The 26,710-nt window shown below is 40.1% G+C and overlaps 1 protein-coding gene across 1 annotated transcript; it reads left to right on the forward strand.

Moving 5' to 3' along the window:
* Positions 1-72: 72 nt before the first annotated feature.
* vstm4b (V-set and transmembrane domain containing 4b) lies at positions 73-16,890 on the forward strand. Its single transcript, XM_083993627.1, has 8 exons — positions 73-342; positions 3,667-4,074; positions 12,257-12,310; positions 12,573-12,680; positions 12,771-12,804; positions 12,900-13,024; positions 13,950-14,011; positions 14,540-16,890. The coding sequence occupies exons 1-8, from the start codon at positions 291-293 to the stop codon at positions 14,663-14,665; spliced, it is 969 nt and encodes a 322-aa protein (XP_083849753.1). The 5' UTR covers positions 73-290; the 3' UTR covers positions 14,666-16,890.
* The last annotated feature ends 9,820 nt before the right edge of the window (positions 16,891-26,710 follow it).

Raw genomic sequence — 26,710 nt, forward strand, 5'->3', positions numbered from 1 at the left:
ACCTGTCTGCTTCTTTCTGCTCTGCATGCATGTATAATATGTGTGTGTGTGTGTGTGTGAGCACGTGAGACTGCCAAATGTGTTTTCACTGTGTGTGACAGGAGGGGGGAGGTGCCGAAGGGAGGTTCTGAGGAGAAACAGAGTGGCCAATGTTTCATATTACACTCCACGGCTGAGGCGGGGAAGGGTTGGTGTGGTGGGTGAGGAGGAGGAGGAGGAGGAGGAAACCTGGGGCTTCTTTTCTTCAGAGGCATTTAACTGAAAGTTTATGGAGGCTGCAGCCGTGGAAAATGAAGATCTCCTCTGTGGTCTTCGCTCTCCTCACCCGAGCACTGTTTGGAGGTAGGAAAAGTTTATTTTTCTTCATACCAGAGATGATGTGGTGCAGGAGAAATGTTCTCCACTGTTTGTCAGAGAAGCTTTGCACAAAACATCTGAGAATCAGAGATGGTGATCAGAGAGGAGATGGAGAAAAAACATTTTCAATTGATAAGATGCTCCTTTAACTGCTCTAAAACGTGAACAGTGCGTGTTCTTTCCCGTCGTTGCTAAAATAAATACACTCCAACAGATTGTAGGGTGTGCTGGCAAGAAAATCACCACTTTTTTCAAAGTTGCATATGTTTGCAGAGATGAAAGGGAATTCTAAAGTGAAAATTGTTGGTGTTCCTTTGAGTATTTGAAAGTAAAACAGGGCTGATTTCAGTGATCTGCTGTCAACACATTACTAAATGTAATAGTTTAGAGTTTAAAGTCACCTTTTAACACTAAAACAATACTTTTTTTAACCTCTCACTGCTATTTTCTGAAACCAAATGAGAGATAAATGCTCCATAAAAGGCAGTGAGTTTTAATTACGTGTTGCGTTCAAAGCATCTGTGTGACAGTAAAATGCCTGCGTGTCGTGGAAAGTGTTATATGAATATGAAATTGCCCAATGACGGAAAAACGTGTGATATATTGTCATGCAACTCATTCAGCAATAAAGTTTGTTCCTCAATATTCATCCCACGTATGTCGTCATGTGCCAAAAACAATACCGCTGTCGGTGTGAGTGGGAAGAAAACTGTTGGGCAACAGCTCTCACAGTGACTGTATGCGTTTTCAGATATATGACCTACAGCCTCCACTTGTGGAACAAAGCCTCGGTGCATTTGTTATTCAGATTATTGATCTTTAACACTGTTTTGGCGATCAAGAGACATGTGGAAGTCGATCAGTGAGGCATTAGCTTCTTCTCTTGGTAATGCATGCCATCTTTAAACCATTAGGCTGCTGCACTGTGATTTTCAGGAGGTGATTGGAAGTGGAATGAAAAGGACTTCCATCCCCTGTGTGAATACACATCTACTTTTAGATTGCACTTTTCCTTGCATTTGTGTTTTTTTCCCCCATAGAGTTCACACAGATAGAGAGACTTTTGAAAATAAATCTGAACTGGATGAATGTGTGATTTGAAATTTGAAACAGAATCCCATGACGAAGCAACCTTCTTATTTTTACGCAGATGAATTTAAAAGATGTGCAGCCATGTTGGACAGTGGATTCTTGAATTTGGAAAAAAGTGGTTGAAAAAACTGAGAATTGTGGAAAATAATAACGTTATTTGATACAGTGAAAAGCTCCAGAGTGAGTGAATAAGTAGAGCTTGAGTGGAGATTGTTTTGTCATTTGCTCCTTCCACCTAGACATATTTGGACCACAGCTGCTCACGCTGTAACAATTCACGTAAATTTAATGAAATCACCTAACTAACAATTTAGTAGGCTATTTAACTCCACATTAGTTTCAATCAGGTTAGTTTGAGTTGAATCAACTTCCATTCAGCTCAACCCTCATCAGGAGTTCAAGTTGAGCCAGATCAAGCTATGGGTTAGATTAGGGTTAGAATAGATCAAAAAACTTGATGCATGAATTGTACCTCCATGAAAACCATTGTTTTTATAATGAAATAGGGGTGAAAACTGGTTCTTCCCACTGTTTTGGTTGACAAACATCACATTAGTTCATCCTGGCCATAGCACTGCACTCCCTTTTAGTTGCTACTGATGTAACATCCATATTTACGACGTGATGACACTCATGTGTCATATTGAGAACTGACTGTGTAACTCCTCTCTGTTGAAGGACAGGGACTCAGAAGGCCTCAGCCTAAACTTTCGAGCAACTAAACAGCAATCAAAAAGTGAATGTATATCAAATATTTTCCCTAATTCCTGTAATTTTGCGTGCTAATTTTTTACAGTGTATCTAAAGTTCTTATATAGGGGAGACTGGGGACAGTTGCAACACTTTTTACATTTTTCTCAGTTACTCAGAGACTATTTGGACTCGGCTCACCAAACTTTTATAGATTAAACATACATTTGTCAGCTAATTAGTCATACCATTCAAAGATGGTTACATATGACACATCAATCACAATATTCATTTGAATGGAAGAATCCAGACGTTGCAACTGACCCCAAACGTGGGGACAGTTGCAACACGGATCAGGGACGGTTGCAACATATTAAACATACATTAAATTTCACTAATTAACTTTTGATTTTTGTCTCAATAAGCATAGTATTCCTAAAATATGTGTTGTCTTACAATAATACTATAGTATTATTTAGTTATTTAGTAATATTTATCAGAGGACAGTTGGAGTTTGGTTTTGCGTAGAACATAGGCCTTGAGTCAATGTGCAGAGGTTAACAGTGGTAATAAAACTCAATAGCTCAGTGTGAGACAAGAAGAATGAAACTATTTGCAATACAAGAAACTTTTATAAACATGTACTCTACTTTTGGATGATTTATTCACTGTATGACATCAAATAAATTTACTTTTCTCTAATTTTCAAAGGAAAATATATGTGGCTACGTCTGTCCCATAGAATAAGATACAACTACAAATTGCATATTTCATTATAGGAAGTTATCTGGAGAATTATTTTTGAAATCTTAGTCTCTCATGGTTTAATATAACTGGCTGTTCTGTTCATCATGAGGAAAAAAAATAGATATATTGTGCCTATTTTAAGCTAAAAATGTTTCATTTTATACTTTTGCATTTGCATAGTGCTTCTATATTCAAATGGCAGTTGTTGCAACCGTCCCCACCCTGTCAGCCATGACAAAACATCATGTACTAGCTAGACACAATGACACTGACACATGCTAACCACGTCATTTGATAGTCAACAAAACAGTGATTCAAACTAGGTAGGTTTGGATTAATTCATACAAAAGGTCAGGACAGTATGACAAAAATACAGTTCATGAAAAAAGCTACTTTCATACCCTTAAAACAACTTTGTCTCAGTACAAGCAGGAGCAGATGCTGAATATGTATTTTCTATTATTGGTGGGTAGGGGGTCTAACTGTGAATGTGCAGTGTGAGTGTCATTACTCTAGCATGTTTCTGATTGGAGAAATAAGGCTTGTTGCAACCGTCCCTTGTTGCAACTGTCCCCAGTCTCCCCTACCAAATAATTGTAAGACTGGAAAAAAACTTAATTGGTTAAGAGAGATGCCACAACTAACTACATGCAGTCAAAGAAAGTGACCAAAACAACGCTTCAAAGAAATATAATTTTTGTAAAGAGTTGTGATATCGTTTTCATATGTTGCTGCTGTGTGGCACATCTAAAATAACTTGTCTAAAACTTGCTCCTGCAGATTTGTGTTTTGCCATCAACGTCACCATCACTCCATCCCCCTTCACCGTGGCCCAGGAGGGTCAGAACATCACTCTGTCCTGTGTCGTGTCCCAGCGACGTCGAAATGCCGCTTTACCAGTAGTGAAATGGACCTTCCTACCAGCGGGCACAGACCGGCTGGAGGACGAACTCCTAATCGCACGCGTCAACATGAGGAAGGCCCGTTTCTATGGCAACTACACCAAGAGCTTCCCGTGGCCCAAACTGAAGCTGACGGTGGTGAAGCAGGGGAAGATCTTTGACCTGCACATCTTGAACGTGGGGGAGGGGGACCGGGGGCTGTACATGTGCCGGGTGCAGGAGTTTAAAAAGCACCAGGACCGCTGGAAGGCCTCATCCAACTGCACCGCTGCTACTGAGCTCAGAGGTGAGGGCTGGATTTATCATTCTGCTTTGCCTGTCACTGACTCTGTGAGCATCATCTGGCTTCACATTGTTAAGATGCACATTTTATATTGCATATTGCACTTTACTGCCCTCATCAGTGGCTTTTTTGTTCTGATACTTTAGTTGTTTTAATTGTTTTAAATGTCCTCAGATTTCACTGTAGTTGTATGGCCCTCAATATAATGAGAATAAAGCTACTATTATTTTATCCACACTGAAGCCAGGGGAAAAAGACTGTAGCTACATGCAAAGTCTTTATCTAACACCCACATTCAATTGAAAAACAGATGGTCGGTCAGCAATAATTCCTTAGAGTCCGATAGTGTTTCTATTGTATACCAAAATATCAAATCCTCCATAGAAACAGAGGGCAACTCAAAGGCCTAAGGTTCTCCTTAAAGGACCTTTGACCTCTTTAGATTTTTTTTTCTTTCACCACACACCCTGTAAGTCGATGAAGTTGTGCCAGCAAATACGAATATGTATCATGTTAACCAAGTGCATGCATGCTTGATTAACAAAATAAGGACCCACACACAGAAGGCCAGTTTGCTGGTATTTGGAGTTAAAAACCATTTAAGGACCTATCAGAGAGGACTCTGATAGGCAGCTTGTATTCAGCCTAAGAGGCAACACTCAGGGTAAAACATTTGCAAAGCATTCATATCTGCTCATGAAAGCAATTGCTGTAAATATGTGATGATAACCGAGGGTACACACTCAACGGTTAGTTCAACAAACATTATGCCAGACTCCTGAGTTAAAGGAGTCTAGGAAAATACTCTTCATTCTTGATTGAAACTTATACAAGTTTCCAAAATGTCTTTATTTTAAATAGCTAGTGTAACAAACTGTCAGAAGTAAAACTGAGGTCTTGGGGTTAAAACGGTTGGGAGAGCCTGCATTAGGCTGCTACCATTAATTCTTGGTAGAAGACACCAGTAGCTGTAGTTTCTCACGGAATGACATCACCGCTTTTTAATAGTGTAGGGCGGAGACGAAACAACTATTTCTGTAACCACAACAGAAGCAGTGATAAATGCAGTTTTGATAATAGTAAGACCACAGATAGTTTAAAGCAAATGCCAGGTTGGCTTTCAGAGAGACAGCTTAAGCCAGCCTGGCAACAGATAACTGTGGGTGTTACTGAGCAGCTCTCAGCTGAGAACACATCAAACTGTTTTGAGGTTTTGGCACGTTAGAAAAAAAAATCATAGATGCCCTGTTAGATCTCTGTCACTTAGTATGATCTCATAAAGTGAATGCAAGGCTTAAGGCTTAACAAACACATATTTGTTAGCAGTGATGTTAATTACCCCACACAGTTTAAGTTTAACATGTGCAAAAGGTTCACTGCTATTAGAAAAAGGGGAGCCGTTCAGTGTCTCCAGTAGTAGCAGTTTCTCTGACCACAACTGGATGATGTAATCCATCTGCCTGAAGAGCTGGTGAAGTGGGTTCACTGAGCAGAAGCACTGTCCTGCTTTTGATTTTGAAGGGAAAATGTCAATGGTTAGGAACAAGCCTGAAGATAAAAGGATCCTCCATTGCAATAAGTTGTGGCTTAGACTGAGAGGATGATCTTGGAGAAAGAGCAGAGAGAGTGTGAGGTTTCAGCGCCACCGCCGGCACATGAGACGTTCACTCAACGGAACGGATGACACATCCACTGGTACCAGATCCTGAGCAGAGATCCTGTCACTTTTATAAAACCAGAAGCAAACTTTAAAAGATTTGTCATTTTTTCCCATCTACTCAATCACAGGTCAGATTTCTACAGCAGATTTTAAAGCAACTATCACAGCCCATCCCCCCCTCTGTACACCTGTCAAGCCAGGCCTTACGTAACACAGTACACACTGGTGATAACAGTAGCAGACCTATCATTTGAATTTCTGAGAAATGTGTGAAACAATGTGTCCCTGGTTTCAGACAGAGGTAGAGATACATTTGTTGCAGATGACTAATTGCTGGATTTAAAAAAAACACAACTGTACTTAGCAGATTTTATTAGCTACAGGTATTCAGCTGTTTACCATTAACATTAACATTAGCTTCATAAACTGGATGACTTTGTTACCCCATTCATATAGAAAACAAAATTTGAAAAACAAAGAAGTGTTATTTTTCTTTTATTGCAGTGTAGAGTTGAATTGTCATTGTATTATGCATAATGATAAAGAAAAATGTAAGACTGTTCTCCCTGACAACATAACCTATTCTTGTTTAGAAACTTTCACTGTCAGGGGGTCAATTTGCAGAAATGGCCTAAAAATTTGCACATAGCTGATAATGTTAGCTGTTAGCATACAGGATCAGCTTCCAAAGAAAGGATTAAATGCTAAATTATGTAAGATGTGAACAAGATTTTTTGTAATGCAATCTATAACCCAAACTGATGATAGTTAAAGGCACTATCTGTAAATTTTGCTATTGTTCATAGCCACCTTTAGCATCAACAGGAAGACGCTTAGTTAGGCCAGCCCCGCTCTTGGCAAGTGATGCTCACTACCACAGAATGTTTGGTCACTATTGGGTTAAGCGAGTTATTTAGGCATATAAAGCCTACATTTGTATCTTAGATAGAAATGGATTAAACAGGTGCTTCGGAGGAATGGAATGAACAGGTGGGTTTTTAGTTTAGGAGAATCTAGAAAAATAATACCAGCGATTAAATTCTTAGAATTCTTGGTATAATTTTTAGTAGATCTCAATCCACTGCGAAATCCAAAGCTTGGCAGATCTGCTGTGTAGCCCCATTACTGTGGAGGTAATGAGAAGAAATGGCTATTTGGGTTGAGGGGCTTAGTGAACAATATATTGCTATTCCCTGTGTCTGAAAATGTGCAGCTTTTTCTCTGCAGCAATGAATCAGAACGTGAAGACAATTTGTCATTAAATTTATTACCATATTACCATTGGTGTTCCTCCCCACTTTGAACAACAGTAGACATTGCTCACCGCATTTTCCATGGAAGTGTTTCTACGGGCTATGACTTTTGGGGTGTCTACGGCCAAGTCTAAGCTCGGGCAGACACACAGTCCCCTCCGAGAGCTGTTGACATTGGCCACGACCAGGAGTTTCCCTCCCAGAAGTAGAACAGACAGGGAGTCCAGAGAGACTCAGCATAACTGCAACAAGAGATAGTTGTGCTGAGGAAGGTAAAGTCTGAATGTTTGTCTGCAGTGACAGTTGAGTGGGCAGCCGGCTCGTGTCTGGCTCTAAACGTTTAGTGGTCAAGGATGTGGAGAGCTATTTTCATCCCAGGAAGTACCGGCCCATTATGGTTTTAAGTGATAATAATAAAAAGGCCTACTGCGACATTTTTGAATGAATACAGCAATTATGACCTGAATGGCAATAGATGTAGAAAATACAGACATTGTTTATTTTTCATTCGAGATGACAAGAAGCTTAACCAGAGATTCACCAGAGGACCAGAATACCTCCCTGTTCCAAAGCCTGTTGAGACACCACCTGCACCACAGTTTGGGAGCATCTTGCAATGTGGATAACACATGTTCTATGTACAGTAGATGAGGATGTATGACGCAGCCCCACTTTACTGTTCTGTACAAATGATTTAAGGTTGGATGGGTATTTTTTCCTCCAAATAAAATGAACTCCAAATCTAAATTAGACTCATCAGAAAGGCTTGATCCAACCGTGATCCAGCCTTTTATTGAAATTTCATGGGAGCTTTTTGGGAAAAAAAACAACAACAAAAAAACACAAACTCAACGAAATTATAAGAAAATGTCAGAATTGAATGTGAAAGGTAAGAAAATTCAGAGATGCAAACTCAGTAGCATCTTTCGTCAGACCTCTCCTGCTGGCCAAAAGCCATCTTTTAAATTCCCAAATTTTCAAGCGGGCTGTTGTAAACTGTGTGTGCGGAGGGATGTATCCCTTAAAGCAGAAGTGAGTGATATATTTGTGTTAATATAAGTCTTAAATAGTTATATCTTCCGACAGCAATCACTTACATAGAGTGTTTGGACTGAAACACGGGTCTCTCAGTCCCTCTGCTCTGCTCTGAGCCGAGGAGAAAACATTTATCGTATCCTACAGTTTTTATCCAATGAGGAGAGAGAACGGCATGCAGGGCTGTGTGTGCAGCCAAGGGACGCCGTGAATGTGGTGACGTAGCGACGAGGACTGTTATGGTGCGTTCAAGGAAACTCGTATTTTTCCGACCGTGAAGTGGTACCAGTTCGATCTGGTACGAGTTCACCGGTCGGAAGTTACGAGTGGCCGTTATAGTGACTTTCACCGGTAAAACAGGTCGGAAAAACACGAGTGGGTTGCCTGGAACGCTACAAAGTCGTAAGTTGTGACTTGAAGCTGTAATTTACGATTTCAAAAGCCTGCCTGGAACGCAGCATTAGCGAAAACGACCGGACCACTCACTTCTGCTTTAATGTAGGTTAACCAAAACTGTAACCAAAACAGTCACTGTTTTAAATTGGTCACCACTTCAATTCAGAGTAATGACTAGCTCTCATTAGTAATATAAACACTGTTCAGGATCTGGGTTGGGAGAGTGCACGGTTCAGGGCCAAAGTTCTAACAACAGAGGAAAACTGTTCTATTTCTGCCCAGTGGACCAGCAGGTAGTTGGTGCTTTTTCCACACCAACGGTTGACAGCCATGATAAACATCAGCTTCACTTCTGAGGGGTTAAAACCCCTGTGGGACCATTACTCCTGGTCCCCACTTCAGATGAGAGACAGCAGATGACTGAGGCCGCATGTCCACATGCGTGTGTTTGTGTGTGTGTGTGACGTCAAACTGATGGAATTCCTGTCGGATAACATTAGGTGACCAGGTGTTTCCACAATCCGTCTCACACACAAAACTGCCATTACTCTACTTACTACTGCTATAATAAACACAGGCAGAGAGGTCAGAGGGTTTGGTAGAAGAATAGTGTGGATAGAGCCTCCTCTTGGCATAAACACACCAAACTTTTGTATTTCTATAGCACATGTGGGCGACTACAAGTTAACAAGACGTACACAGCACACGGATGTGGCGTGGGTTTAAGTATAGTGAGAATGTGGACCTCTTAACTCAAAAATATCACCATTCAGAGGTCACACACATTTCATATGGTTTTTCTGTACAAAACTGTGTTAGAACAAGCGGCCATAACAGTGAAAAACCAACAACATCATCTTATCGTGAAGTCCTCAACAGAGACACAGTGAATAACTGAATGGAAAAATGCTAATTCCTAGAAGAAAGGATACAAGAAGTTAAAGGGCGGATTATTTGAAGCTTTGTGAAGAGGCACAACACTGCTGTGTACTTACATTCATCTCCAGTCACTTATAATACAGTAAATTACAGCATTGACTGACTCAGAGGACAGTGAAGACAGAGAGGATCATTATTCACCCCAGTCCACGTCTGTATATTGATGTTTACAGCGTTGGGTTTGTTGGGTCAGCAACTGAATGCAACGCAGCGGTTCTGGTGAACAAAAAGTAGTTTTGTTGCATGTTTCCACTTCCTGTGCGACGGAGCCTTCTGCCATTCAAAAGCTGCTGTGAAAAGAAGACATTCTGTTAGATGAGGATAAAAAGGCAGTTTTATAGCACAAAAGTGTCCGATTGCTGATTATTCCAACATGTACAGCTGCAGCACTGACAGAGCCGCACAGAAAAACTCCACATGAACGTCATAGATGTTATCGAGATTTACGCTGTGAATAATTCACTGTGAGGGAAGGGTAGAGCTTTAAATCAAATCATCTGCCATCAGAGACAACTGGAGAAAGTCTGTTTTAGATAATAGGCTGAGACTACAGTGTTTGGATTAATTTGCCACAGTCTAACCACAGATATGTCGTATGATATGTTGTATTGTCAGCGATTGTTTTAGCATTTTCATGACCACGAAAGTTACAAGACCAATTTTATATAGACAAAAGAAGCTGTTCACACATGTTTTGCAAAATAATACAACAGTTATGAGTTCATTGAAGACACCTGCTAACACATGAAAGATATTAAAGTTGTTTTGCCTTTTACAAGCTGGTTAAAAAAATAGTTCATGTAACCTTCAATTAGTAACTTCTGGTGTTAAATTTTTTTTGCCCTATACCATTGAGTTGGATAAGTCAAGTGGATCTGACTTTTTCCCATTATGATTCATGCTGATAAATGGGCTGCCTAGCACAGTCTGACACCGTTTAACCTGCAAGCCTATCTTCCCTTTAAAAATGTTTGTTTCCAAACTGCAGAATGTAGGTCACATATAATCAGCCTAGGGTTAGTGGTTTCACATATGGGACCAAGTCCAAAGATATCTTGCTACTGCTTCTTCATAAACACCTTTAAACCTACAGAAACATGTTAATCAACTTATTTTCATTATCTAAAAAAAAGCCCACAAACTGAACAGCTTATTTCAAAACTCTATCTATCTGTGGGAGATACAGTAACATGAATGTGAGATTGAAAGCAGCAGAATGCGGAGTGGGAAAATGCAAACACTGATTCATATTTTTTTAGGGATGCCCTATCATTTCTGTCCTTCCACAGTGAAGATTAGTTTAATAAATGTTATCCTCTAACAAAATAAATGGACTGACTGTAGAGCTATAAGCATTGCAGCATTTTGCAGAAACTCTTTTCTAGGATTTTATCGTAGAACTGCAGACTTTGCTATAAACATCCCACTGCTTTATGTGAGGTTTGACAGATTTTAATTCATACCTATACTGTTTCACACAGTTTAATGGTCTCAGCTTTAAATCTAACCTTTTTTTTCTTGGTGAAAGTTGTGCCAGAGTTCATCCTAAGTATTCAGTTTCTTATAGGCCTATATCATTTAGATGTATTTTTTATGTACATCTGGATAAAGTGAGTTTATGGATTATCGGAGACATTGCATGCTGGTCTGCCAGTCAGTCCGTCTCCATGCCGTCTTTCCCTGTCTGCCTGTGGGAACGTCTCCAGTCGGTGTGGTGGTGGCAAGCCTGTTTGTCGTCAGCTGCTGGTGGTTTGGTGTATTTCAAGATGTCGCAGTGGGTGTCAGTTCACAAGCTTCCTACCAGCAGCTCAGCAAGAGTATGGTGCTGTTAAGGCGACAGCGGTCAGATGGGATGGAGAAATGAGCGAGTGTGTGGGGGCAAGAAGATTTCACATTTAGTATGGGAAGCATACTCTCAGTCATTTGGACATAAGTGGTGCATAGCTGAGATTTCCATTATAGATATATGCTGCATTAAAAGATCTTTAATCCCTCATTGGTTCTCATATTAGATTTTTGGGGTACAACAAGCCATAACTTAAACACCATGTATTGCACATTTTAGATTCGTTGCAAGGTTATCATTTCATCTGAAGCAGCTGAGATCTTAAAAAGTCCCGAGATGAAAGTCTTACTAACTCATGGAGCTAGCATTAGTCAGCTGATAGAATAATACATAGATTCATAGTCTGATTAACATCCTTCTTGTTGCATGTCATCTCTTACTTACTCCTGTATCTCTATATTTCTCTATTCTAAAGTAATAATGACGCTAATAATGACGATGGCATTTACAGTGTATACAGTAATGATTGGTGGCAAAATGGTGCAGTTTAGCATGGCCTAGGGCCTTGCTGTGTGGAGTTATATTGTCCCTGTGCTATTATAATGATGTGTTGCATGTATGTTTACTGTATGTTGTGGTTTTGAATGCTCTTGCTACTTGGCTAAGCTTCAATAATGGCAAATGGTTTCCCAAAAAAGGGAAACACAGCTTGAATTCAAGTTATTGAATGTCTGTAAATCATAGAGACAATGATCTGAATGTTCCTGGAGACATTTTAATATTCATGTCACAGAAGGAAAAAACATGAGGCAGTACATTGACATTCAGTGAGGACATGTTCCCTGGAAGAGAAGCAGAGCAGCAAACCAACTGTTTGCATTCATTGCAGTGTTCATGAGTTATTTATCCTTGTATTGAGTAAAGGTTATAAGGTTGAGCCCTCTGAACAGTGAATCAGAGACAGGAGCGGGCAGGGAGGAGGCCCACCCCGGCTCGTTGTCTTCCTACAATTAGCCTTATTTAAACTTTAGCCGGTGTGTAATCAGGCGGCAGGGAAGCCACAGCGATGACTATGGACTTTACATGTTTCTCTTCTCTCCTTCTTTCTCTCTGTAGTGCATGTCCTACCAGCCACCAAGGCCAAAGACAGCCTGTGGAGCTTGTTTGAAGGTAAGTTGTCATATTTTCAGTGTGTCTGAATGTTTCAGTGTGTGTGTTTTGTTTTTGTGGTGGACTGGCACTGTATCGTCCTTGGCAGACAGAAATAACCCAACCCAAAGGATATACTACAGTGCTTTAAATAGCTCAGTAAACCATGTACTAGCTCCTTTTTTTTCCCTTCAGATTTTTGTGTGCAGTGAAGCAGTGGCATGAGGTTGCTGCACTGGTGGACCAATGTGTATGTGTTTGTGTACATTTTTGTGTGTTTCAGATGTGTACCTGTGTGCGGTGCTGATCTGCTCAGTGGGCCTGCTGTGCATGTGCATGTTCACGGTGACAGTAACCTGCCAGTATGTACAGAGGAAGAAGAGGTTAAAAGGTCAGCAGCACATTGAAAGTACAAAAACCAAATAAATATCAATGTCTCTTCACCAGATGTGATGATTCTGTATGTGTTCTACCCTTGCAGATAATTACCACCTGGTCAAAAGCCCACAGAACAGGTGCGCTTTACATTTAAATAAAGATTTAAGGAAGATGTATCAGAATAATATGTTTTTAACTGTACTGAACCGCTTGTAATCTGTTTTCACTGCAGCTCGGGGGAGACAGTTACCAGTGTGGTCAGTATGTCTCCTGCTCTGCCTCAGAAGGAGAGGAGGTACAGGAAGAAGAGAAGCAGAGACTACCAAGAGGAGGTTCCACCAGAGATACCGGCCAAAGGTAAAGCTTCCTGTGATCTGAGAGCCTTTCACTCTAATGCAGACATACTTAAAGGAAATGAGATTATAATCCCTGTACTTATACCAGGGAACACTAAAAAAATATATTAATGTGACCATCAGCTCCATGTGAGGTTTACACTATCATTTTTCTTTTTTTTTCCCGCTTTGCTTTCCAAATATCAATCCATGCTAATTTTAGGCCTGCATCCAGCCCTTCCATATATAACCTGCTGAGTTATGCATGTGACTGTTTCCCAAAGTTGACTGAGAAAACTTTCTTACCCATAAGACATGACAGCTCTGCCACACCAAGTCTTAATTAGCATGTGGAAGAAGATGTATCGTCACTCTTTGTCACCCAGGACTTTCACTTTGACACCCATGTAAATAGCCTACGCTTTTTTTAATGGATGTAAGAAACAGGATAAAATATATGGATGTTCTTGAAGAGCTAGGCTAACTGTTTCCAATTGGCAGGTTGTAGTAAAACATTTTAGCCTACTTTTTTTTTCCGATGTCCGACTTCTCCTTTAAGTTGCCATAAAACCAAAATAATGTCCTAAAAGATACTAAAGTGGTATAAAATATGATAGGAACTACAGGGTTGAATGATTCTTTGTGTTTTCATCTCTATACACAGCCACTCCTATAATATTACAGTCACTTGATCCATGGATAATATGAAACACTGGCTAGTGTAGCTTGAAGCTAAAGAGTAGGGATTTTTAAGATCAAATTGGGAATACTGGAAGCAGTCAGGGACTCGAAAAATGTCTCACTACACTCACAACTGTCTCTGTAAATGCCATGTGAAGAGTGGTCTCTGTTACGTTTGTGGTTGTGTTGGAGAGGTCTGGTTCTTATTGTAGACATATACATCATATTCAGTCTCTGCAAAAACCACTTTTGTTTTGTCCCTGCAGCTCCCATTGGAGACAAAAGGAAACCCAAACTTTTAAAACCACAGCCAAGGAAAGTAGTGTTGGTAAGTACCCAGACCTTTTCATGAGATGCTTCCTTTCATCATCATACTTGTATTGTCACTTGTCAGTGACCAGCAATCAATCTGGTTATAATTTTTCTTGTGTCCCTTGGACCTAGTTTAGAGGTCCATATCCATTGCTACAAATGTAATGGAGAGCATTTTAAACATGTGACAGGAATACCAAAAAATAAAAAGTGAACCACAAAACCCAGGTTTAATTTTATAATCATTGCTGGAATGATGTGGCAACTTAGTCTGCCGAATAAAAACAAGGGGAGCTTAGTTCAGATGACGTCTTGTTAGTATTCATGTCTGACAGTGCAATTCATTGGAGCAAACAGGGTAAATTTACAGCAACTTCAGCCTTGTAATTAGCTTAATGTAGTTCTGCAAAAAAATCATTCCCAGCCCTCTTTGTCCTTTTATCCCCACTAATACCACTTCCCCTCTCTTGCCACTTCCCTCGTCCCCTTTTCCTCCATCATTATTTTACCACCACCCCCCTGTCCTCCATCTCTCCATCTCTAGCCGAAGATAGTGGAGGAGAATTTGACGTACGCGGAGTTGGATCTGGTGAAGCCCATCCCAGAGCCCAAGGCTTCACGTAGCGGTACCGTGTATGCTCAGATACTGTTTGGGGAGCAGCAGCTATGAGGCAAACACACACAGACACACACACACATGCCACTAACTGTGCCTTATGTAAAAAGTATTGTCTATTTATGATCTGTATTTTGTTTTGTATTCAAATGGTTTGTGAAGGGCAAAATGTGTAATGCCTCAAAATTGTACATATTCATATGATATAGGCTGAGACCAACATGCTTAAGGGAAACATTTTGTATACTGGTGGTAATTTTCTTTTTGCACATGTTTGAATCCTGTGTACTGGGAACACAATAGAAGACTATGGTGTCTGTCATCACAATCACAGGGGAAACTGGATAGCTTATTGGTGGATAATGGTTAAGGATGCTGATAATTCTCATGTCACAGCATAGAGTAAGGTTGCAATTAGCCTAGTATAATGAGTGTGTAGGTTAAGCAGAGGAAAACAGCTAGTCTGTTGCTGGCTATAGCATGCAACATGGCAACAGGAGGTTACATGTCTGTTTTGTTGACAAACTGCACATAACTCCTTCCAAAACCACAAATTGTTGTTTTTGCATGTTTGTATGTTTAGAGGTGTTTTGAACTTTGGAGAAAACAAAGCTAGCTGTTTTCCCTCGCATACAGTCTCTGGGACTTTCCCAAGCCAAGATAACTGCTTCCTTTAGCTAAAGTGATAAGAGAGTTACGGTTGTCTAATTGTCTTCTCATCTAAGCTTTTACCCAAAATATCAAACTTGTCCTATATATATGCAAATAATTCTGAACACTGGCATTTATATGAATTCAAATACATAAAGGTTTTTTCTTTGCAACAAAATATAATTTTGTTTGTTGAGCTTACTTACCTACCCTTCCAGTGGGAGCCCCTTTCATATTTTGGTGACTCTCACTAACACAGTGAGTTGTGGGAAACCCCATGCTAGAGTCAGCAAATTTATGAACAAGAGACTAAATAAATTAGAGACATCCGTTGTTTTGAATGTGAACCAATGCATTTTCAATTGTGATTTACTTCTAGTGTGTTCCCAGCATTATCTGCCTCACAACATCTGTGTTCAGTCTGGTTTTGTGTGTCAGGCTGCAGTTTATAATGACCACAACTCCACAGAGTTGATATTAAAGTAGCGATTAGCCCCCCACCCTCACAGGCATGTGCTTTCATCTGGTGCCAACATCAACTTCACAGGCTGTTAGTGACACATATATATGCACACGGCACATGCAAGAGTGGAGTTACATGTAAGGTAAACATCCTCGCATAAAAAGGCACATACTGTAAATCCAAAAACCTGCAAACAACTGTGACACCTGATCTCCAAACAGGGGCGACCTCAGACCTGTGTTTGGATTATTTCACATTAAATTCCATTGTACTTAAAATCACAAGGCAATTTCAGTTTTTGAGATGAGATATGAGCCAGGGTCCATAACAGCTGTGATCCCCCCATGCTGTACCCTCACTACAATCTCCTTGCTTTCTCACTTTCCATGAATCTGAGCGTGAAAGTGCTTAGGAGTCTTTTTCCATTTAACGATCCTCTGGATTGAGGCATGGAAAAAAAGCAAAGGAGAGTTTTTCAAACAGTGAACTTGAAACCCAGACACAAAGGCACCGGATCCCTCCCTTCCCCCAAGACCTCCACTATCTTATGTGGAGTTATCCGTGCAGATGGAGCCTAACTGCAGAAGAAGGAGACTTTCTAGTTTGAATACCTCTGAACTCTGACTTCAAGTGGTTTTTTGCAGTGTTTTCGGCCATCAAATGTTACTTAAACTAGCTAACATTGAGATCATTCAATCATTTGAATAGGATGATTGAACTTCTTTGAAGGACAATGAAGATTGAAAGTGAAATGTGGTATTTACCTTGGACTTACGTAACCACCCTTTGAGAAAATATAGCTATACCAGCATATTAGATCTGTCAAGTTTATCCATTTAATATGTTGAGAAAGTGAAGTTGTATGATTTGAGTCTTGATCTGTAGCTGTAGCACAAAAGCTGACTTACAATATGGCTGCCTTTCACTTGAAAAAAGCAGGGGAAAAAAGGTTTCAGGCTATCACTGCAAATTTATAACCAAATCCTACAGCAAGCTTATAGTTATGTACTTTTTTTTTTGTTCCCCTCACTATATATTCCATTACAATGTAAACCACTGCTGATGTTAGCATTCCAATTTTCTGTTGTTGTTCTGCTTGTGTCAGCTGCACAGTGTGTATTACCCCTATAAAATGACTGAAGGTGACCTTTCAGTGGTGGGTAGAAGTGTCTTAAAAATGCCCTTAAACTGTGAAATGTAAAGTTTCTTCCAGACCACACTGTCCTTAATGGAAGTCTGCTAACTAGAACCATGTGTGTGAATGGTGCCTCTCTGCTCTCTCTCCGCTCCCCTCTTTCTCTCTGCCCACCACTGACCTCTGCATCCGTCCACATGTCAGCATTTATTTCTGTTGTTCATGTTGTATATTTTAGCTGTGCAATTTGTATTAATAAGTGAAATAAATATAAAAGTGGATGTAGGATTAATGCTGCAAGAGAGTTGTTTTTAGTCATGCAAGATGTGTGGTTGCTTGGACGACAATATTTCACCCTTGGACCAGAGCAATGGTAATATATAATGTAGTTATAATGCTGGTCTCCTGCTGTGCTGTGCTTTATTAAATTCATGACAGCTGTATGGTCCTAGATCTGGTGGATTTGATTGGACCAAAGGCTCTAAACCAAACAGCAAGAGATCATACAAACCTGTGACCCTCAACTGTTATTGATATGCATGAATCATCAGGAAAAACAGTATCTACACTGTGATTTAACTCACCTCTTTCAGGTCCAGTTAGTTTTCACCTTCACATAATGTGAGAGGGGTGCATCCAGGAGCCTGGATGGGTGTCAGCTACTCTTGTGGCAGTGGAGGCGCTGTAATGAGAGAGGGGGAGATTTAAATGTTAGGTTTAGTTTACTTGGAAACTCCAAATTATTTTCGAAAGGAAAAGAGAGAGGAAGCTGTGCAGTGCAAGACAAGATGAACCCCAGAGGCTTTAAGAAACGGTCTCACCCAGAAGGAAAACACATGAAGCTGATAAAAAGAAACAGGTCATGACTTAGTTTGGAGGGAAATGGTCCAACTGAAATAAAACACAATATGTAAGGTAAATAAAATTCAAATTGTTTAAGTGGGTGGGATTGCTGGAAAGGGAATTGCAGGAGGTGAAGGGAGGAAAAACGTGGATTAAAAAGGAGAAATTCTAGCTTTGTGAAGGGGAAAACAAAGGGGAAAACAAAACAAAAAAAGACAAGTTTGTACTGATGTGGAGATGAGTAGACACTTTAATTTGACTTCAAGCACTTAATTTCTTTGTAACATTTTGAAACAGTCATGACTTAGTTTGGAGGGAACCCCTCGTCACTAAGGGGTGTGATAAATTGGTGTTGGGTGCCTGTGTGAACACAAACCAGTCAGATTTTCAGACGCTCCCATACAAATAAACGGTAACACTTTATTTGACGCCTATCTCTATAACACATTATAACCATACTTATAAGTTATAATGCAGTTATAGCACTGTATAACTATAGTTATAAATACTCATAAATGATCATGATGCTTTATTACATTAATCATAACTACACACTATAAAGCATTTTATCATGACTTATAAGGTCAGGTATTATGATACGTTATTGTTAGTATCTCGCTGACAAATAAAGTGTTACCAAAGAAACATCTGATGTCATCAGTAAAACAGTTGAACAAAACCTATTGTTATAGTAGAAACCATTGAGTGTGTCTGCTTGTTCTGTCCCATGCATGCCATCAGGTCAGTCCATAGACATACAATGCATAGTAAACACAGTCTACAACCAACATATCCTGTGTGGTTACAGTAAAGCATAGCTAGACTGCCCTCGGGGCAGAAAGGAACATAATGAAAGACTTCGGCAAGCGGAAATCACAAGAAGCAGGGATTAGAGAAAGCCTCCATAGATGTCTTTGTATCAAGTGTCCAATGTTGAGCGGTCAGTTCATGTTTGAAGACTGACATTGTCCTCTATGTTCCCTTCTGTAAGTATACAGCACAATAAGGTCATGGGTCCATTGGAATACTGCTTACTGGCCTTCAAAACCCAATGGACTTCCATCGGTTTGCTCCCCATAACACAGTCTCCTATTGAGAAACTGCCTGAAAAGAAGCAACCGACTGGTCTGTGCAACTATTTACTTTGGTTAACCCAATTTTCTCATTGTCCACTCTGTCCACTGAGCTTAAAAATACATGCCGTGTTAGTCCAGTCATAAATTTGAAAGGAGACTGTTTGTTTTCCAAGTTCCTAGAGGATGACGAGGAAAGAAAACATCGAGAAAAACAGGGGGTGTTTTTCAGCTCACTGTGTTACTGCGGGCTAATGGACAAACTAATTGTGAGAATGGGAAGAGAAGATGGTTTTCTCCTCTGCAGGGCTGTTAAAGCTTAATATGTGCCTGTTCCAACACTGGCATTTGCATCAAGAAAAATGGCGTTAATTATGCCATTTGGTGTTACTGATGTTTAAAAAAGACAAACTGGCAGAAGTGAAATGAATAAAGACTTCTAAAGAAAAGAAAAACAAAGCAGCTCGTCACAGCTCATTGGAAATTCCACCAGCCTTGCTCTCATTTTGAATCCACAGCTTTTTCATCTGTTGTTTCGCACTTGGTTGTGTTTGACAGACAAGCAGTAACTGATGAGGCACTTCATTACAGGATTTATTAGTCTGCAGCAAGCATGACTGTCGTGTCTCAGTGCCATGATTCACTCCGCTGCAGTGCGGAGCTCTAGGCCAAGCAGAACTAATGAGGACCAGTTTCGGACTCACCGGCTGGCTGTCACCCCTCTGGGCTCCCCAAAATGGTGACATCATACTACAATGACTGTTGAGATTGTTAGCAGTTGGTGTATAGAGTGATGGGGTTGCACATTTTGTCAATGGTGATGCCAGCAAAGTCAGAATGACGTTTCCCCATAATTACAGAGCACAGCAGGAGCAAGGCCTCAAACCCAGAAATTAGTTAGCATTGTAGCAGGTCCTGTTTTGTTTTTCAGCAAGGTGTGATTTGGTTGGATGACTGAGATAAGTGCTGTGGTTCATCTGCAGATTCTACACAATAACAAAACATCAGTAAATATCCCAGTTGTGATCTCTCTAAGCTCCAATGTCTGTTTAAAAAGGCCAGTCTCTAACAAATGAGACTAGACTACAAACTACACCTCCTCTTCATGTTGACCCTAACCCTAATCTTTAATCAGACTGGTGGGTTTGCACATTACCTATTTAAGATCATTGTTATAAAAATAACTCTGATGATGGTCAACAGATAACAATAAAACAATAAATTGTGACTGATCCAGAGGGATATTTTCCTTTGCGAGAGTGCCGAGACACTTTTTAACACAACTGGATGGGGGATTAAAGATGCAGATTTTAAAAAAACTTAATGTGGAGAGGTCATAAACACACCATCCTGACATACAGCGATGCCACAGCGACGCAAGCGAGAAAAAGTGATTAGAATGCATACTTTTAAATCAGCTTGTCCTGACATGCCGCGGGCGACATCACTCTGTCCAGCGATGACGCCCAACCTTGAAAAACCTGCTCGCTCTGTCTCTATCTGGACGACATTCCCCCCCCCCCCCCCCCACCCCTTAACACTTCTTATTGGTTGAAAAGTACACTCTGCTTCTTGTTGACAAGCTAGTTAGTGATGGAGAGGAGAATATCAGAGAATTGCATTGAAATAAAATTAAAAAAAAATACTTAAGATTTCGGCAACCAGGAACTGTCAGGAATCTAAAAACAGTGCCAGAAGTTTGTGTACGTCCCTCGATAATTTGATTGGTTTGGATTCTGAACCAATAGAATATACTCACAATAAAATTGTCAAGCTGCATATCAAGACACTTTTGCACAAGATTTCGGCGCTGGTTCACAACATATTAACTATGTACAATGTACTAAGTATGTGTGCATCTGTAAATGGACAGAAATGTGCCTGCTTGAGGCATTTCCCCCAGGAAAGCCAGTGGAAATGATTAGGATGTCTCATAAGTAATGACTGATTACTTTATGTCTTATAAATCTGACTCTAAAGCAGCCATTCCCATGTAAACAGCATTAATCCTGACATACTAATCCTGACCCAGTCAGTACATTCATCGTGTGCAGACAAATACCACACGACTGACTTACTCAAAAACACTTTCTCAAAGGCAAAGTGAATATTTTGTCAAGTCCATGTTTCCTGAATGAAACATGGACAAAAGGAAAAGGAGCTCTTTGAACTTCCAGCCCTGCAGCAAAGACAACACAACAGTCTCCCAGTCAGAGGAGAGGAAAGCCACATCCACTCAACGCTTAGACAAACACATGAATGCCTCTGCCCCCTCGGTGCCAGCTTTCCTAAACATATCCAACAAGCTATCACTCATCCCTACACAAAAGCAGCTTCAGCCCTGTACACACAAACAGTGGTACATAAAGAAGACAAAGTATGCAGAAGCATGTTGGAAAGGAAGAATCGCAAAGTCCCCATGACAAATCCTGGAGCCTGGACTTGTGTATGTTCCTGAGAGGGATAAAGAAAGATGCTTCCTTCTGTCTGATTTTATGTTTCTTTAAAAACTGTCTGTATCCGGTAAAGGTTGACTGGGCGTGAAATAGATGATCCATTCAATCCACACATTCCAGACAGTTAAATAGAATATATTATACAACAAGTAGTTCCGACCAAGCAATCTGATTGGTCAATAAGACATTTAGAACGTGCTCAAATCAGCATTACAGCACGGCTGACTCATCACTGAAAATATTACTTCGCCATGTCATGTTGTTTATACATCTCCATGGCAACATGGATTTTTTCCCCCTTTTATTTTCAGAAACGTCATTTATTACTCGTGAAAATAAATCACAAACTACATTGACCTCCTGTAGGTTGTTCCTGTCAGCTGCCAAAGTCACATTTATAGAACAATTATTATTTTTTATTTTTTGTTAATATATTGTAAACTTCCCCGTTACAGCCGACTCGAGACTCCCTCCCATGTGTTTAACGTTACAAAGTCGGAGAGACACGAGTTGTGATCGCGGTGAATATGTTTTTTAAAATATGGCCTGGAGCTGAATATTTCATTGGATAAAACGGAGGTGATTACCTGTATGTTTCTCTCTCTCCCTCTCTCTTGCTTGCGCCTTTTGGGCTTTTAAATAATCTGTAGTTTGGCTTTCTCTATCAGCTGTGTCGGCGACACGGCGCTATATAGCTATATAGCTTCATTTACATGCAGAGTTTGTGGTTGTAGAAGCTACATCTGTGAAAGGAAAAAAACGGCATCTTTGTTATAACTTGGGCGAGTTTGTGCAGTGTTGATTTAGTTCGGGAAAGTCCGAGACCGCGTTAAAACATGAACGTCAGCTCAGAGTTCACTCATCTGGGACTAGAAAATCATTTCTGTTGCTAGGTCGTTACTAAGGTTCGGACTATTTGCTGTAGAGGTGAACTAGGTTCCATTACACATAGGAGTCTACTGACGTGACTGATTGTGTTTCAGTTATTAGTCAGACCCCAATTATTTCCATGGAAACGGGAAGCACACTCGCAAAAAACTTTAAATTTTGAGAGCAAAACGTCCATAAACATGAATATTTATTTAATCATACGCTTTATTTTGTTGGTAATTGTTGTATAATCGCAATATTACCCTCGAGGGTGTGCTTAAACGTAATTTGAGCACTTCGGTGATGCTTGCGGACCTCGGCGCAAGCGCCTCGGTCCTGACCGCATCACCGTCGTGCTCAAATGACGTTAAAGCACACCCTCTCGGGTAATATTGCTTAATTAAACACCTGGCAGCTACACAGTCTTTTATGTCAGCCCATTGTGCAGCTGCTCCAGAGTATTTTCTAATTCCCCTTAGACTTTTGTGGAAGTGGTTGTCTGTGTCAATCACAATCTGCCCTTACAAAGCTGCTTTAAGGGGAAGTGATAACCTTAGAGCAAAACTGAGAAGTCACAGAAAATCACACATTTTGGGCAACCTATCCAAATTTAAGTCAAACCAAATCTCTACAACAGTACAAAGAGAGTATAAGCATGGTATAATCCAATATGCAAATCTTTCAGTGCAGCCACACCATCTGTTTGTACAAGACCAATCGTCCCAAAAGGAGCCAATCAGCAGCAGGATCTGACATAGTCCTGCAACCACTTCCCTGTCCTGATTCACATCTATTTGCATACACGCACACTAAACCAGTCATGCTTTCAAAACAAAACATGGTAAAAAAAAAACAGACAACCGCAAAAACAATATGATGGTATTCGTAGCGGTAAGAAATAAATGTTGTCATCATTCTAGTGTGAATTGTGGTTTATCAAATGTCTTTAATTGCCAAATTTCAAATCTAGGGTCTTGCTCAAGGGCACTTTTTAATAAAAGCAAAACAATTCTTACTCACTTTTATATCAGTAATCTGATATTATGTCTAATTTGGTGGGGTTTTTTGTCTGTTTTTTTTGTTTTTATTTGTTTCAGTCCATTTCATACCAAGGATAAACATTATCTCCAACCTTGGTCAGCCAATCGTCACCAAGTAATTTCACCAGTTTGAGCAAGAAACACAAGAGACATTCATTAGGAGTATATTATTTGAAGTCTTAACTATTACAAGAAATATGGATGATGTCTGTGTACAAATCCATACTGGTTACCGGCAGGCAGCTGTTTTGAAAAGCGGCTGACAAAGACGACAGGAAGGAAGGAAATGAGCGATGAAAGAAAGGAAATCCTCACTGGCAAGTTTGTAGAATTGAAACATAAGGATGACAACACATGATATCAGTGCTGGGGCTGTGATTATTATTTCTATATATTTTTGGCTATATCTGCTGGTGCATTACTGGTTGCTGGTTGTTCCTATTTAGTAACACTTTAGCATTTATACTGTCATTCATCCAGCCTCCACAGAGGAGCAGTGGAGTGGAGCAGAGAAGCAGTTATAGCTAATGACAAATACAATAATAAAACATATATATCATGTATCAGCTACATTACAGTTTCTAATAAACCAGTTAAATGTTCATAAACTGCTAAATTCTTGATATGCCATGTCAGCTATTAAGCATCTATTATATAGGGTTCAGTGAGTTCAAGTTTATGAATTTCTAATAGAATAGCTTGGTAGCTACTGCAATTTACTCCTATCCCTGGTTTATTTGGTTTTAAAACACCAGGTTAAGAAAAGAACAGGGCTGTAGAAATAATATTTTCTCACACATTTTAAAACAAACTTCATTTTCCTCCTTTTTTCCCCCCATTTTCTTTGCTTCTCTATCCCACCCTGCCTCTGTCAAGCAATGCTTGCACACACATAGACACACACACTACTCACATTTCTTATCATTAGACGTAATCTGAACTGCTGTGTGCAGTACCTCACTCAATTAGGTCAGCACCATTTCCTCCAGTGTGACCTGCATTTCTCCCGACCTGTATATCACACTGCTGAGGGAAATGACTCAAGCTAACAGACCATATTATGCTGTCGCCTGCTGTTTCAGGAGAAATAAATGACCAAGAAGGGGCAGGGAGACATGGGTAATATAAGGGAGGAAGTAAAAAGGGGTTTGGGTTTGTCTGTCGTTTAACATTACAAATAAAATGGATTCTGTGGCCAGTTTTTCCGCACTCCACATTACCATGGCTGCTTTTACTCTGACAGCCACAGCGTGTGTAAGCAGATTTTCTCCTCGCTCTAGTATAGTTAGTGCCATGATTCAAGTTACAGGGACACAATATTCTCTTCTACCTGACTTTGAATAATTTGTCAGTTTCTTGTTGTTGTTTTTTTTAAAAACCTGTGGTTAATGACCAGCTGTAGTCCTTTAAAGAGGAATTATGCAATATTTTTACCTTAATTAAACAGCTTTCAGATTAATTGTGATGGGTAAATGACTTGTTATGGGGAGAATGGAGGCTCTCCTTGCAAGATCAGTGTCTCTGATCTGGTGTCCCAGCTCTCGTCTCGGCGGCACCAGTAGGCTACACAAACAATAATATCTTGTTTATGACAGGTAAGACTACACAAATACACACATCGTAAAAACGTTTATCCACCACTCTCACTGTCCTCGCACTCTCGTTGGTAAAACAAAATGCACAAAATCCTAGAAATTCTCATTTGCCTTGTGTTAATGGTTCAGCAAATCATCTGGTTATCTAGAACCAAACACAGTGGTTTATAATTCCTCTGAACAACTCTCTTTTAGTGACGTCTAACTGGGAACTGGATTTAGAATGACAACTGTGATTAGCACAGAAACAGCACCACCTACTGGCAGGAGACAGTGTGGCTAAATTTAGTCCGGTCACAGCTGAGTAATTTCTAAGGTGAGAGACTACAGTATGTGATACATTACACTTACTGCTGACAGAAGTGTGTGTGTGTGTGTGTGTGTGTGTGTGTGTGTGTGTGTGTGTGTGTGTGTGTGTGCGTGCGTGCGTGCGTGCGTGCGTGCGTGCGTGCGTGCGTGCGTGCGTGTGCACAAGATATCATTGCAGCCGTGTGACTGCTGTATCATATCAAAGCTTGGGAAATGAGTCAGACTGGAAACTACAAACACACAGGCTGGAAGTAAAGAGCAGAGGTTATCTGTCTGTGTGTCAAGGGCAGTGTGCTGCAACTTTAATTACATTTTTATTCATTATGTGTTTTCACATATTTTGGATGATGCACTTCACTTGCATGCAAACAAATTGCCGTTAAAAAGTATCCAGAAATGGATTATGAAATTGGATTAAATGAATAAAAACAAAGGGATCCAGCATGTTTTAAATGCATCCTCTTTTGGGCAAATTTTGTGATTATCTTTGTCCTTTTTGCTCCAGAGACATTTTCACCTCTCTAGTATGCATTGTACGCAAAGTTAACTGTGACATTGACAGGTGACCCCTCAGTTTGTTATGTAGACTGCAGTAGTGAAGTAATCAGGGGTGGAAAAATGCTGTGCTGAAACTGAGTGAAAAAAGTGCTCTTTATTAATAGTTTTGATGATAAATTAATCAAATTTGATAATAAAATATATTTAATTTTGCCATTTCAGTGCAGAAAGATTATGTTTAGTTACACTTTTTTATCAGTTTTTCTGAGCATCTGTAATTTTTCCTCTGAAACTTTCCACTGACTGAGGCTATATGGGATGACAGGGTAATGCTGCTTTATTTAGAGACCTGGCAACCTAAACGCTGTTGAGGAAAATCATACCCTCCACTGCCATTCGCTGTGAGTGAGCAACACTGACACCCTCTTCTGTCAACTTCATTTAAGAGAGAATGATCCTGGAAAGTTATTGTGTTTTTTAAAATGACTTCCAAGTACCTCCACCAGAGGAAGACACTCCTGCTGTAGCTGCATGGTCGCTGCACTTTCAGGCCAAACAACAGTTGCCTGGAAACAAAGAGAAACAAATGCCATTCCAAGAAAACAGCAGGATTCCAGACAGCTACTGCACAACATGTTAGCTCTTTCCTTATCTTAGACCATTACATTTCTAAGTCCAACTCTCTTTGAGCAAATTTTAATGTAGAGAAAATGAAGTTTTGATTCTTTTTGCCTTTTCTCTCGATATGCACTGGTTTTGCAGATTTCTTTGGTGAGGATATGTCATTTTTTCATTCTTTATTTGTATATTATATTTATATTTAAAATATAATACTATTCACTAACACAAGGACACTTCTGACTTATTTTCTGACCTTTGATCTGATCACAGCATTGTTGTTTAACAGTACAACTGTCCCCTGCAAAGTGTTAATGAATTTGCATTGTCATGGAACAGTGAGCGATAATGTTACGCATATTTTATCCAAAGAGAAAGGTAAAACTATGTCTACTCTTACAGCTGCTGGACCGTGTTGGGAAACTTAATCTTGCAGACCAGTTCAACTGTCAACTCCTCTGTCACAGCACGTTGCCGAACGCTGTTAACTACAGACGCTGTCACTGTCCACTGTGTCTCCCAGCAGCAGCAGCAGCTTCAGCAGCAGC

Source organism: Trachurus trachurus (assembly GCF_905171665.1).
Source record: "Trachurus trachurus genome assembly, chromosome: 19".
Taxonomy (NCBI): domain Eukaryota; kingdom Metazoa; phylum Chordata; class Actinopteri; order Carangiformes; family Carangidae; genus Trachurus; species Trachurus trachurus.